Source organism: Panulirus ornatus, chromosome 32, assembly GCF_036320965.1.
Source record: "Panulirus ornatus isolate Po-2019 chromosome 32, ASM3632096v1, whole genome shotgun sequence".
Taxonomy (NCBI): Eukaryota; Metazoa; Arthropoda; class Malacostraca; order Decapoda; family Palinuridae; genus Panulirus; species Panulirus ornatus.
Genome location: NC_092255.1, coordinates 26507355 through 26519782, shown reverse-complemented (window position 1 = coordinate 26519782; position 12428 = coordinate 26507355). Strand labels below are relative to the sequence as shown.

Here is a 12428-nt window from a genome sequence, read left to right as displayed (position 1 = left end):
ACTGGGAAAGTTCTTGAAGGGAAGTTTGCTAATGTAACAACTTTATACAAAAAAGTTATTAAGTCTGCCAGTATTTATTGTCTGACTAGCTTAGCAACTGCAGTTGGAAAATTTATAGAAATGATCTTTAGGACAAAGTTGTAAACCATTTAGATCATCACTTGATTAAAATTCCCCACCATGGGTTTGACAAAATTGCTTATGTCTAACAGATCTGCTTGATTTCTTTTATGATAACTTAATAAGTATAATGAGAGTAACTCCACTGATATCATCTATATAGATTTTAAAAAAAGGATTTGACAAAGTTCTGCATCAAAGATTACTAGCAAGAGTTAAATCACTTGGTATAGAAGGAGTTCCTGGTTAGAATATTTCTAGACTGGCCTTAAACAAAAAGTTGGGATTGCTAGTCAAGCATCAGAATACTTAAATGTACCAAATGGTTTTCTAAAGGGATCACTCTTGGAATCAACTCTTTTTCTCATATATATATTGATGATATTGGGCTACTTGGCAAGATATTGAAATTCATAGATGGTACGAAGCTGGGAAATTAATCTACATCGAACAAGACAGCTTTTTCATCCCACCACTCACTACCCTTTCCCATTTACCCAACTCTCACCTTCTTCATATCCCACACTTCTCTTGCACATGTCAGCACTGCTTTCCTAAATACCTCCCATTCCTCACCCACTCCCCTAGCTTCTTTACTCTCACCATTTTCCATTCTCGGTATCTCTTCACACAAGTCTTTTCCAGCTCACTTACTTTCACAAACCTCTTGTCACTCACAAAAGCATCTATAGATATTCACTCTTGCCTCTATGAAATGATCAAATATCCCACCAGCTGCCCATCTCAGCTTGTTCAAATCTAAGAGTAATTCTTTATCATGCCCATCAATGAGTATTTATTTCAATAATACCTTCTTTCCATTTTTCCTACTCCAGGTATATTTAGGTACATCCCTTTATTTTTAAACCAGGTATTCCCAATCACCAGTTCTTTCTCACCACACATCTTTACAAGTTGGTCACCTTCTTTACCTTACAGAATATTTCTTAGCACTCTATACCCTAAACTGCAACACTACCCAATTTTGCATTTGTCACCCACCAGTAATACCCAATTTCTGACATCAAAACTGCTGAGACAATCAACTGCTCCCAAAACAATTGCCTTTCTACATCAGTCCTCTTGTGGCCAAGTGCATACATACTAACAATCACCCATTTCTTTCATTTATTCCCACATTTATACAAATTCTCACAACTCATTCAGCAGAAGTGCTACCCCATCCTTAGCTCTTGCTTTTTCTTGCACATTTCTCTGACTTTACCCCTGAAACATTTTCAAACCATTCTCTCTCCCTACCCTTGAGCTTTGTGTCGTTCAGAGCTAGAACATCCAGTTTCCTTTCCTCAAACATATTAATTTTGTGGTTACATCTAAACAAATTCAGATGAGAGAGGGAAGCAGCTCTATTAACCACTACAGAAATTAACTGACTGGGAGAAGCAGCTATGCATTAGAGAACAGAGAGAAGCATAAAAACCAAAGGAAGTTTATAAAGCAAAGATTTATGCCACATCCTATCAAATGCCTTAGAGATATAGAGGATCTTGACAAAATCATCACCAAAATCTCTATGAGGACCGAAGATGAGTGTCAGGGTTGATATCAGTGCACTTTGCACCATAAAAGCTTACATTCATTTCCAGTTTCCCACAATTCTGTCTCTGATACTCTAAGAGAATACTCAAATCATTATTCCCAATTTTTCATGTTACTAGACGACTCAACTTGATTTTTCAATTAAAATCAACTAAACCAGACAAGGGATGATTTCTGATTTGTTTTAATGTTTGTTGCGGAAGTGGTGTGACCGGATTCCGCCTGCAAGAGGTTAAACCTTTAGTGAGGCTGAATCACTAAGAGTACCATTTTCTTGCAAAAAAACAAATAGTAATCATCAGATAAATTCATCGTTTTCCTGCCAATGAAGGTAGCTCAGACTCGGAGCTGGTGGAGCCCTTGAAAAACATCCTGAAGTAATTACAGGTCCTTTTCCAAAAAGGGGTTCCTGGGGCAATTTTATGTAAATACATGAAAAGTGTAATATTGTTTTCATGTTCCAAAGAGGTGATACTTTATTGTCAGATTGACCTATGATTAACATTGAGCGAATATTTAACAATGATATTCATTGGAGACGGCTTAGCAAATTAGCACTTGTTCTGAGCTATAATTGGTTAATTAGTCTTTAGCATTAAATGCTACTTCTTAATTAAATATTGGTATAAATAAAAGGCTGATAAGTATACATCAGGGAACTGGGCGTCTTTAGTGGGAGAGTTCCTGTAATTTATAATTAATCACCCACGTTTGGTGTATTCTTACTTGCACCCTATGTAAATCTAGTATGGTTAATGCTGTTTGAGATAGAGAAGAGTTTGATGAAAATAATGATTTATTCTAGGGACTGGGCTGTCAAATCTTTGATCAATAGTAACAAAGAAACGTAAGGTTATTGATTAATTAATAGATATAAGTATAAACGAAATGTGTGCGGAAATTCTATTCAGAATTAGTACACACTCTTTCTTTGAAAAACTTTATAAGATTCGAATACATCATATGATGCTCTCTTGTTCAAGTTTTACCAACGCCTCCATAGCAGCTTACGCCATACTTAGTCTTATATATGTTTACCGCCATTTTCGCAGACGTTGCCGCTTGGCTCGGTACTGACAAAATTCATTAAAGATATTTGTTCTTGCGGTAATATGTTCAGCGTATGTAGAATTATGATTGCAGAATCAGTAGAGAATCACCATGTATATCAGACAGGTGAGTAAGCCTCCGTTTGTTGGGTTAGTTGCTAAGTTGTGTAGAGGTGTGGTTATAGGCGATTGGTGGTTTGGTGACGCTGATTCGTGGCTGAAAAGTTCGGTAATTTTATGAGCTTTGTAATGTATTATTGCCAACTTATTACCACAAGGACATATATATATATATATATATATATATATATATATATATATATATATATATATATATATATATAGGATGTGATGTGAAGTCGAATGCATTTGCTAATATTTCAATGATAACGGACTCTGCCGTTCGTATTAACTAATTTCTAAATTGCTGACATATTTAAAGTCCCCAAATTGGTAATTAGGTCAGTAGATTGTGATTGTGAATTACATATTCCTTTCTGGTGGTATCTTGGACAGTTAAGTGAAGAACTCATAAAGTGTATCTATACCCTCATTTGTTGCATGTGTTAATGATTACAAGTCAGATCACTGGATAAGTGTTCAATAGCTACCCGTATTTCGGCGTGGAGCTTCACAACTAGTCCTGTAACCCCAAACTTGATAATCTCAAGACACATTTCCATGTCTGAAATTATTTTAGTAGATTGATAAGCGATTTTGGTAAGAAATAAAAGAATGTTACTTTTAAAAAGCAAACAAGAAGCTTGTGATGTATGCCTCAACTTCCCTATGAACTAACTAAACGTTACTCTCACGAGTGTAGACTATTGTGCTATGCAGTTCTTAATTTACTGTAATGCAAATCGTCCCTGATACTGGTTGGCTGTTACTTCAGCCCCACCAATATTTCCTCAGGCAACCTTTCCTCACTCATTCTCTCCATTTGTCCACACCTTATCAGCACCCTCTTCATCTCACAACTACACTCATTAACACACCTCATGTCCCCTTTCATTACTTAATCAAACCACCTAACACCACATATCCTCAAGCATTTCATTTCCAGCAGATTTACTCTCCTCTTTACAGACTTACCCATAGCCCATGCCTTGCAACCATATAAATTTGTTTGGACTCCTCTACTTTCAAGCATACCCATTTTTGCCCTCCCAGATAAACTCCTCACATTCGTAGCACTCCCAGAACCTTCACCCTGTCACCCACCCCATGACACTTCTGCTTCCATGGTACCATGTGTATGTTGACATGTATATGTATGTATATGTGCTTGTATGGGCGTTTCTGTATATATATATATATATATATATATATATATATATATATATATATATATATATATATATATATATATTTTTTGTTTTTTTGTTTTATACTATTCGCCATTTCCCGCGTTAGCGAGGTAGCGTTAAGAACAGAGGACTGGGCTTTGAGGGAACAACCTCACCTGGCCCCCTTCTCTGTTCCTTCTTTTGGAAAATTAAAAAAAAAATGAGAGGGGAGGATATATGTGGCAGTTGAGGGAATAATTGGTATACATGGGGTGTTCAGTGTTGTAAATGGAAATGGTGAAGAGCTTGTAGATTTATGTGCTGAAAAAGGACTGATGATTGGGAATACCTGGTTTAAAAAGCGAGATATACATAAGTATACTTATGTAAGTAGGAGAGATGGCCAGAGAGCGTTATTGGATTACGTGTTAATTGACAGGCGTGCGAAAGAGAGACTTTTGGATGTTAATGTGCTGAGAGGTGCAACTGGAGGGATGTCTGATCATTATCTTGTGGAGGCTAAGGTGAAGATTTGTATGGGTTTTCAGAAAAGAAGAGTGAATGTTGGGGTGAAGAGGGTGGTGAGAGTAAGTGAGCTTGAGAAGGAGACCTGTGTGAGGAAGTACCAGGAGAGACTGAGTACAGAATGGAAAAAGGTGAGAACAATGGAAGCAAGGGGAGTGGGGGAGGAATGGGATGTATTTAGGGAATCAGTGATGGAGTGCGCAAAAGATGTTTGTGGCATGAGAAGAGTGGGAGGTGGGTTGATTAGAAAGGGTAGTGAGTGGTGGGATGAAGAAGTAAGAGTATTAGTGAAAGAGAAGAGAGAGGCATTTGGACGATTCTTGCAGGGAAAAAATGCAATTGAGTGGGAGATGTATAAAAGAAAGAGACAGGAGGTCAAGAGAAAGGTGCAAGAGGTGAAAAAGAGGGCAAATGAGAGTTGGGGTGAGAGAGTATCATTAAATTTTAGGGAGACTAAAAAGATGTTCTGGAAGGAGGTAAATAAAGTGCGTAAGACAAGGGAGCAAATGGGAACTTCAGTGAAGGGCGCAAATGGGGAGGTGATAACAAGTAGTGGTGATGTGAGAAGGAGATGGAGTGAGTATTTTGAAGGTTTGTTGAATGTGTTTGATGATAGAGTGGCAGATATAGGGTGTTTTGGTCGAGGTGGTGTGCAAAGTGAGAGGGTTAGGGAAAATGATTTGGTAAACAGAGAAGAGGTAGTGAAAGCTTTGCGGAAGATGAAAGCCGGCAAGGCAGCAGGTTTGGATGGTGTTGCAGTGGAATTTATAAAAAAAAGGGGGTGACTGTATTGTTGACTGGTTGGTAAGGTTATTTAATGTATGTATGACTGATGGTGAGGTGCCTGAGGATTGGCGGAATGTGTGCATAGTGCCATTGTACAAAGGCAAAGGGGATAAGAGTGAGTGCTCAAATTACAGAGGTATAAGTTTGTTGAGTATTCCTGGTAAATTATATGGGAGGGTATTGATTGAGAGGGTGAAGGCATGTACAGAGCATCAGATTGGGGAAGAGCAGTGTGGTTTCAGAAGTGGTAGAGGATGTGTGGATCAGGTGTTTGCTTTGAAGAATGTATGTGAGAAATACTTAGAAAAGCAAATGGATTTGTATGTAGCATTTATGGATCTGGAGAAGGCATATGATAGAGTTGATAGAGATGCTTTGTGGAAGGTATTAAGAATATATGGTGTGGGAGGAAAGTTTTTAGAAGCAGTGAAAAGTTTTTATCGAGGATGTAAGGCATGTGTACGTGTAGGAAGAGAGGAAAGTGATTGGTTCTCAGTGAATGTAGGTTTGCGGCAGGGGTGTGTGATGTCTCCATGGTTGTTTAATTTGTTTATGGATGGGGTTGTTAGGGAGGTAAATGCAAGAGTTTTGGAAAGAGGGGCAAGTATGAAGTCTGTTGGGGATGAGAGAGCTTGGGAAGTGAGTCAGTTGTTGTTCGCTGATGATACAGCGCTGGTGGCTGATTCATGTGAGAAACTGCAGAAGCTGGTGACTGAGTTTGGTAAAGTGTGTGGAAGAAGAAAGTTAAGAGTAAATGTGAATAAGAGCAAGGTTATTAGGTACAGTAGGGTTGAGGGTCAAGTCAATTGGGAGGTGAGTTTGAATGGAGAAAAACTGGAGGTAGTGAAGTGTTTTAGATATCTGGGAGTGGATCTGTCAGCGGATGGAACCATGGAAGCGGAAGTGGATCATAGGGTAGGGGAGGGGGCGAAAATTCTGGGGGCCTTGAAGAATGTGTGAAAGTCGAGAACATTATCTCGGAAAGCAAAAATGGGTATGTTTGAAGGAATAGTGGTTCCAACAATGTTGTATGGTTGCGAGGCGTGGGCTATGGATAGAGTTGTGTGCAGGAGGATGGATGTGCTGGAAATGAGATGTTTGAGGACAATGTGTGGTGTGAGGTGGTTTGATCGAGTGAGTAACGTAATGGTAAGAGAGATGTGTGGAAATAAAAAGAGCGTGGTTGAGAGAGCAGAAGAGGGTGTTTTGAAGTGGTTTGGGCACATGGAGAGAATGAGTGAGGAAAGATTGACCAAGAGGATATATGTGTCGGAGGTGGAGGGAGCAAGGAGAAGAGGGAGACCAAATTGGAGGTGGAAAGATGGAGTGAAAAAGATTTTGTGTGATCGGGGCCTGAACATGCAGGAGGGTGAAAGGAGGGCAAGGAATAGAGTGAATTGGAGCGATGTGGTATACCGGGGTTGACGTGCTGTCAGTGGATTGAATCAAGGCATGTGAAGTGTCTGGGGTAAACCATGGAAAGCTGTGTAGGTATGTATATTTGCGTGTGTGGACGTATGTATATACATGTGTATGGGGGGGGTTGGGCCATTTCTTTCGTCTGTTTCCTTGCGCTACCTCGCAAACGCGGGAGACAGCGACAAAGTATAAAAAAAATATATATATATATATATATATATATTATATTATTATTTTGCTTTGTCGCTGTCTCCCGCGTTAGCGAGGTAGCGCAAGGAAACAGATGAAAGAATGGCCCAACCCACCCTCATACACATGTATATACATACACGTCCACACACGCAAATATACATACCTATACATCTCAATGTACACATATATATACACACACAGACATATACATATATACCCATGCACACAATTCACACTGCCTTTATTCATTCCCATCGCCACCTCGCCACACGTGGAATATACTTACATCAGCATATACGTAGATATACTTACAAACTTAGACATATACATACATACACAAGTAAATATTCATGCTTAATTGCCTTCATCTAGTCTTGTTGCTACCCTGCCCCACAGGAAAACAGCATTGCCATCCCCTGCTTCAGTGAGGTAGCGCCAGGAAAACAGACAAAAAAAGGCCTCATAGGTTCACACTCAGTCCCTAGCTGTTATGTGTAATGCACTGAAACCACAAATCCCTATCCACAGCCAGGTCCCACAGACCTTTCCATGGTTTACCCCAGACACTTCACATGCCATGTTCGAGTCCATTGACAGCACACACATGGGAAGATGAAGTAAAAAAAAAAAAAGATTTTGAATGATCAGGGACCAAAGTGGTTGACATCCTAAAGCCCATTTACTACTGATACCACATATTATATAAATTCCCTCGTTCCACTTATCCCTATTGCTCCAGAAGCTGTGTAAAATTTTGTTACATCTGTTGTGTGGTATTTGTTTTTTCAGTGGCATTCATTTTTTAAGAGTCCATACTGAGTGTAATAATTTTTGAACCCTTTTGGACCACTTATTGTTAAAGGTCCTGTTTAGGGGCACCAAAGAAATATCTTATGGATTTGGATGAAAAATGCTTAAGAAGAAATTTGAATGAGTTGAAGTAAAACACTAGTATAAATCAGCAAAACTTATGGAAACCTTATTTACCTTTAAACAGGGACCAAGATGTACATGAATGTTCAGTATTTTAGTCAGATTTGATAAATTTCCATTTGCCATTGCAGTTGGTTGCATTAACATCATATATATGGGAAATTTAGGTTGGTTGGGGACGTTACGAGTTTTTTGTGGGTACTGTTGATTTCTGGTGATTTGGATGAAAAATGCTTAAGAAGAAATTTGAATGAGTTGAAGTAAAACACTACTATAAATCAGCAAAACTTATGGAAACCTCATTTACCTTTAAACAGACCAAGATGTACATTAATGTTCAGTATTTTAGTCAAATTTAGAAAATTTCCATTTGCCGTTGCGGTTGGTTGCATTAACATCATATATATGGGAAATTTAGGTTGGTAGGGGACGTTATGAGTTTTTTGTTGGTGCTGTTGATTTTTAAAAGTGACCTACACTTTTACCTTATGTTTCCTAGGTCATCATAGACATCCTCTCTCTTTTTGGTACAGTTGAATTAGAAATGATATTCCAAGTCATGCTCTCCAAATCTAGTAAACTTGATATAAGGAATCCATATCTACATTTGTTCCAAGTCCATGTTACTTTTGTGGACCCCTAAACTGGAATTTTACCGAAAAACTAATACTGAGCAAATTTATTTGATTGTTTTGAGTGAAAGCTTCCATATGACAGACAATTGGAGGATGGAGGGGCTTGATAAAAAAATCTAAGTGATTTACTGCATAACAAGAATGACCACATTGTATTAGTATGTAGATTATCAGTAATTATTACCCATGTGCATCAATGGCAGCTGCTTATTTGTATTTGTAGAGAACAAGAATTTTTTATATTCATATGTGAATGGTATACTTTAGTTAAATTATTGTTTTTATCTCTTTTCAGATTATAATTCAAGGGTTTAAAAGTTATCGTGAACAGACTGTTATTGATCCTTTTGATCCTCGACATAATGTAGTTGGTATGTATGATTTATTTTAACCTTTGATAGGCAGCATAAGTAATTTTGAATACTAGATTGAATTGTTTGTAATAGATTTTGAGTTTATGTTTGAAATTTGATTTTAATGACATTATTTGAAATTACAGTTGGTCGGAATGGCTCTGGCAAGAGTAACTTCTTCTATGGTAAGCTCTCTCTTATTCATGTCACTCTTTTTATAATATATATGACTTCTGAAAGGTTTTTTAAAAGAAAAGAAATTGTATTTAACTTTTTGCTCCATAGAATTAATTGTAAATGAATTTGATAATGAGTTTGGTGGATAAACTTGATACCAGATAGTGTTTTGTCATGAGTTTCTTCAGAACTGAACCATATAGGTGAAAAGGGTGTGATACCTTAATTCAGTTATCATTTCTTATAATGATTGTTTGATGTTTCTCTTGAAAACTTTTGAAACCTGTAACATTGCCTTTAGATGCAAGTGTTAACTGCATTATATTATAAGTGGAGTTATCTTTAGATCACTGCTTCAAATAGACTACTACAAACACTGTAATTAGATAGAAGCTTATATTCTTGGTTTTGTACTTTAGCTATCCAGTTTGTACTGAGTGATGAATTCAACCACCTGCGAGCAGAACAACGGCAGGCCCTCCTCCATGAGGGCACTGGTCCACGTGTTATTTCTGCTTTTGTGGAGATTATCTTTGACAATGCAGATGGCAGGATACCAGTAAGTAATTTTTATTTTCTATTTCTCTTAGAGATCAAAGTGCTCTATGGTAATCTGTTGAAATTATTTTCACTTCAGGGGTGTTTTATTGCTACCCAGATGGGTTATGATGTTGGACAAGATGGGTATGATGATTTTTGGGCCAGATCTTGCTATATTTTGATGTGGTTGGGGACCGTATGGGGAAGAAATGTAAAAATATTATGTGAATAATGGAGATAAGGAACCATGTAATACTCAAAACATTATTTAAGCAATGAAAATAATGTACAATACATGCAGAAAATAATAAACTGGTGTACATGTAGTATCTTCTTGTGTCACTTTCACATTTCTGCAGGCCTCTTGTGTAGGCTTGGTTTTAGTTGATTATTAGTCCATACATTATAGAGGAATGTATTGAGGATTATTGTGTAGAAGAAACATAAAGCATAATTTGCCATATTCACTGAAAAAATGGTGAAATTTTTTGCACTTGACTCCAGTGACTTTCCTTGTCCATCAAAATTGCAAGCATTCTGTTGTACTCGCACTTCCATTGTATATTTGTTAACATGTATTTTGTTTGTAGTGCATGAAGTAATCATGAATCTTCTTAAGAAAATTGTGTGGAAGAATACATAGACAATACAATTTTTCACATCATTCACTGAGTGAAAGCTAAAAGTTGAGTGCGTGAGTGTAACTCAAGGTGTTTGGTTAGTATTTCCAGATTTTTTTTCAGAATATATTGATTACCATTAGTTCATGCATAAGGTATGAATATAAGACATACGTTGAAAAAGTATATAAAATGTATAATTAACGTTCGAGTGAAAATGTAAATGTGAGAAATTATGAAAGGGAGTTGCAGAATCAAAAGGAATAAGGGATCGAAATATGGAAAGAGTATTTTGAAGAACTGATGAATATGGGAGAAGGTGAGGCAGCAGTTGTTACATGCATTGGTGTGGATTATGAAAGAGGGTACAAAAGTGGAGGGATCTACAGCAAGGAGAGATGAAAAGGAAAGTAATGTGGTTCAATGTCGGAAAGACAAATGGAGTGGATGGGATTATGGCTGAAATGTTGAACTATGAAGGAGAATGTGTAATGGTTGATGCATTTGATATTTGATTTAGTATGGAAGCTGAATTTTGTGCCTGAGGATTGGGTAAAAATTATTATTGTTGCTTTATTCAAAGGAAAAGATGCCAAGGATGGATATAACGGTTATAGGGGAATGAGTCTTGGTAAGTATACCAGGGAAAGTGTGTGCAACATTTTTTATTCATAAGGTGATAGAAGACAGAATGTAGAATTAGTGAGGAGGAAGAGGGTTTGAGGAAAGTTATGGGATGTGTGGAAAATTATTTAGCAAAAAGTAAGAGGCTGTATGGGTATTTTATAGATATGAAGAAAGCATAATGGGATATGTTAAGAATATATGTGGTATGGGGACAACTGTTAAATGGTGTGAGAGCCTTCCATCTATCTATGTTGAATGCTATTGGCAAGCCTTCCATAAAGGAGCAAATGCATGTGCAAGAGTGGATGGAGAGTTGAATGAAAGTTTTGGTATGCTTGTAGGAGTGAGAGTGGGCTGTGTGATGTCACCATGGCTCTTTAACATAAAAATGGCTGGAGTGATCAAGAGAGATGAGAGCAAAATTATGGAGATGAGATGCATATCAGGTATGATAAATAAAATAGATATTATTATACTTGATCGCCGTTTCCTTTATCAGTAAAGTAGCAACAGGAAATGGCTGAAGACTGTCCCATCCACTCATGTACACATATACGTAAACACCCATATGTATTTGTATTTTATTTATTTATTATACTTGGTTGCTGTCTCCTGCGTTAGCGAGTAGCGCAAGGAAACAGACGAAAGAATGGCCCAACCTTCCCCCCCACATACACATGTATATACATAAACGCCCACACACGCACATATACATACCTGGACACTTTAACGTATACATACATATATAAACACAGACTTATACATATATACACATGTACCTATTCATACTTGCTGCCTTCGTCCATTCCCATCGTCACCCCGCCACAAATGAAATGGCACCCCCCTACTCCCGCATGCGTGAGAGGTAGTGCTAGGAAAAGACAACAAAGGCCACATTAGTTCACACTCAGTCTCTAGCTATCATGTGCAATTCACCGAAACCACAGCTCTCTTTCCACATCCAGGCCCCACAAAACGTTCCCTGGTTTACCCCAGACACTTCACATGCTTTGGTTCAATCCACTGACAGCATGTCGACCCTGGTATACCACATCGTTCCAATTCACTCGATTCCTTGCATGCCTTTCACCCTCCTGTATGTTCAGGCCCCGATTGCTCAAAATCTTTTTCACTCCATCCTTCCACCTCCATTTAGGTCTCCCACCTCTGACACATATGTCCTATTTGTCAATTCTTGCTCACTCATTCTATCCATGTGACCAAACCATTTCAATACATCTTCTACTCTCACAACCACTCTCTTTTTATTACCACACATCTCTCAAGCCCTTTCATTACTTACACAATCAAATCACTTCACACTGCATATTGTCCTCAAACATCTCATTTCCAACACATCCACCCTCCTCCGCACAACCCTATCTATAGCCCATGCCTCATAACCATATAACATTGTTGGAACCACTATTCCTTCATACATACTTCAAACATACCCAGTGTTCTGAACCAGCCATCAGCGCTGTTTCATTGAAGAACAACTGACTCACTTCCCAAGCCCTCTCATCCACAACAGACTGCATACTTATCCCCCTCTCCAAAACTCTTGCATTCACTTCCCTAACAACCCCATCCATAAACAAAT

The 12428-nt window shown here is 37.9% G+C and overlaps 1 protein-coding gene across 1 annotated transcript in view; it reads left to right on the top strand.

Annotated features, from left to right (window-relative positions):
* The first annotated feature begins 2707 nt into the window (after positions 1-2707).
* Positions 2708-12428, top strand: part of SMC3 (structural maintenance of chromosomes 3) — a 173779-nt gene continuing 164058 nt past the window's right edge. The window contains exons 1-4 of the mRNA XM_071681296.1: positions 2708-2856; positions 8804-8879; positions 9008-9046; positions 9458-9597. Of these exons, the coding sequence (XP_071537397.1) occupies positions 2842-2856; positions 8804-8879; positions 9008-9046; positions 9458-9597 (270 nt within the window). The 5' untranslated portion in view covers positions 2708-2841. The remainder of the gene's footprint in view (positions 2857-8803; positions 8880-9007; positions 9047-9457; positions 9598-12428) is intronic.